The sequence below is a fragment of the Phalaenopsis equestris genome, unplaced genomic scaffold (genome assembly GCF_001263595.1).
Source record: "Phalaenopsis equestris unplaced genomic scaffold, ASM126359v1 Scaffold227952, whole genome shotgun sequence".
NCBI lineage: Eukaryota > Viridiplantae > Streptophyta > Magnoliopsida > Asparagales > Orchidaceae > Phalaenopsis > Phalaenopsis equestris.
In genome coordinates this window covers 1-1,597 of record NW_018245936.1, presented here as the reverse complement: position 1 = coordinate 1,597, position 1,597 = coordinate 1, and the positions used below count along the sequence as shown (strand labels likewise).

The 1,597-nt window shown below is 37.6% G+C and overlaps 1 protein-coding gene across 1 annotated transcript; it reads right to left on the bottom strand.

The window, feature by feature from the left end:
* Positions 1–412: 412 nt before the first annotated feature.
* LOC110037962 (transcription factor BHLH148-like) lies at positions 413–1,591 on the bottom strand (the record flags this gene model as incomplete). The annotated part of the gene is made up of 2 exons (XM_020742712.1): positions 413–791; positions 1,358–1,591. Coding segments are annotated over 2 exons (613 nt in total), but the record flags the coding sequence as incomplete, so codon positions are not given.
* Positions 1,592–1,597: the final 6 nt, after the last annotated feature.

The following is a 1,597-nucleotide window of genomic DNA, read 5'->3' as shown; positions in this document are numbered from 1 at the left end:
ACATTAAATCGCATATCAAACAGCTTCATAAATTTGAATAAAATTTTAACTATTTATTGATTTATCAGATTGGTTAACAATGCATATCTTCACATTAAATTTTTAACCAGGAAGATGAGGAAGGCATATCTCACAAACATTATTTATTAATTATGAAGATTCTCCCCAATATCTCTGTATACTTTGTGGTTATCACAGAAATTATTACGTCCGATAAACTGTACATTCAGACAACAGGGCTAATCAAGCCACTCGCACATTTCCTGTGGCTCGTTCATTGTTGATATCAAAACGTACAGACACCAGACATAATAATTTCTCTTGATTATGATATTTTTCATACATCAAAATACAAAAAAAAAAAAAAAAAAAAAAAAAGCAGATTTTTATATAATTTCATCTAAAAAGAAACTGTTTTTCCATTTTTTCCATACCTCATTAGTCTCAATGGTCATGACACCACCAATCATCCCTCCTCCGCCGCCGCCCGCGAACTCCGTCCTAATAGCTCTGGCCTGCACATCCATGCGCTCGAGGCAACGAAGAGCACCAATGACCGAATCCATCGCCGATGTTGAATTCTCCGCTCGGACTGTAATCACCCGGCCTTCCCCACCAGCGAGCTCCATTCTCTCTTCAAATCTCACACTAGTCCCTTCCGCCGCCTCCGTAGCCATCGCCGGTGCCACCATTTTCATCAGCTCCTCATTTCTCTTCTGTAACCCTTCCTTCACTCCTTTCAACTCCCTCACCACCGCTGCAGCTGTTTGCACTATCGAATTCTTATCCGCCTGCATGTAAACATATTTGATAATTCAAAGCAAAAATAAATCAGATATTGTTCTAAATTAGAATGCAATGCAAATTTGGTTTAATTCAAAAAACAAATTCAGCAACTTAATTTAAACCAGTTATGATCAGCATACCACAATTGGGGGCATTTGCAGACAACTCAATTCCTATAGTCTTACATTTGTAACATCTAAATTTTATTTTTTAGATTTATACCAACCAATTCCTTACATCACATAAAAAATATCACAAATTTAACTTTTCGAATGTCAAATATACCTTTTCATGAATAGTTAAGATGGTATATACGTAAAAAATTGAAGTTTTAGTTTTACATGTCTAAATACACAGGAACTAAGCAGCATGTATGTAAATCTTCCAAATTTTGTTCCTTTAAATGCTTTTGCTCCATCAAATTGGACAAGTTAGACAATTCCTTCTGCAAATTTCACAAATTTTTGAAAATGCCACACTCATATCAATATAAAAGCAACTCCTTTAGACTCAAGACATTAAAACTTAATCACATTAACCATTAATTACTGTAATTGCAATGTATCAATACCTTTGTCCGAGCAGAGAGCATAGCATGTAAATCAGCATAGCTTTGGCTAAGCCTCTCCCTTCTTTGTCTCTCTCGCATCATATGCCTAAACACGCGGCTCCCTTCTCCTCCCTTACTACTTTCAATGCCTCCGCCGCCGCCTCCGCCTTTGCCGGAGCCCGATTGTTTACCTCTCTGAATCCTTCTTAACAACTCAATAATCCGTCGATGAATATTGCGGCCGTCTCCGCCTCGAGCCCG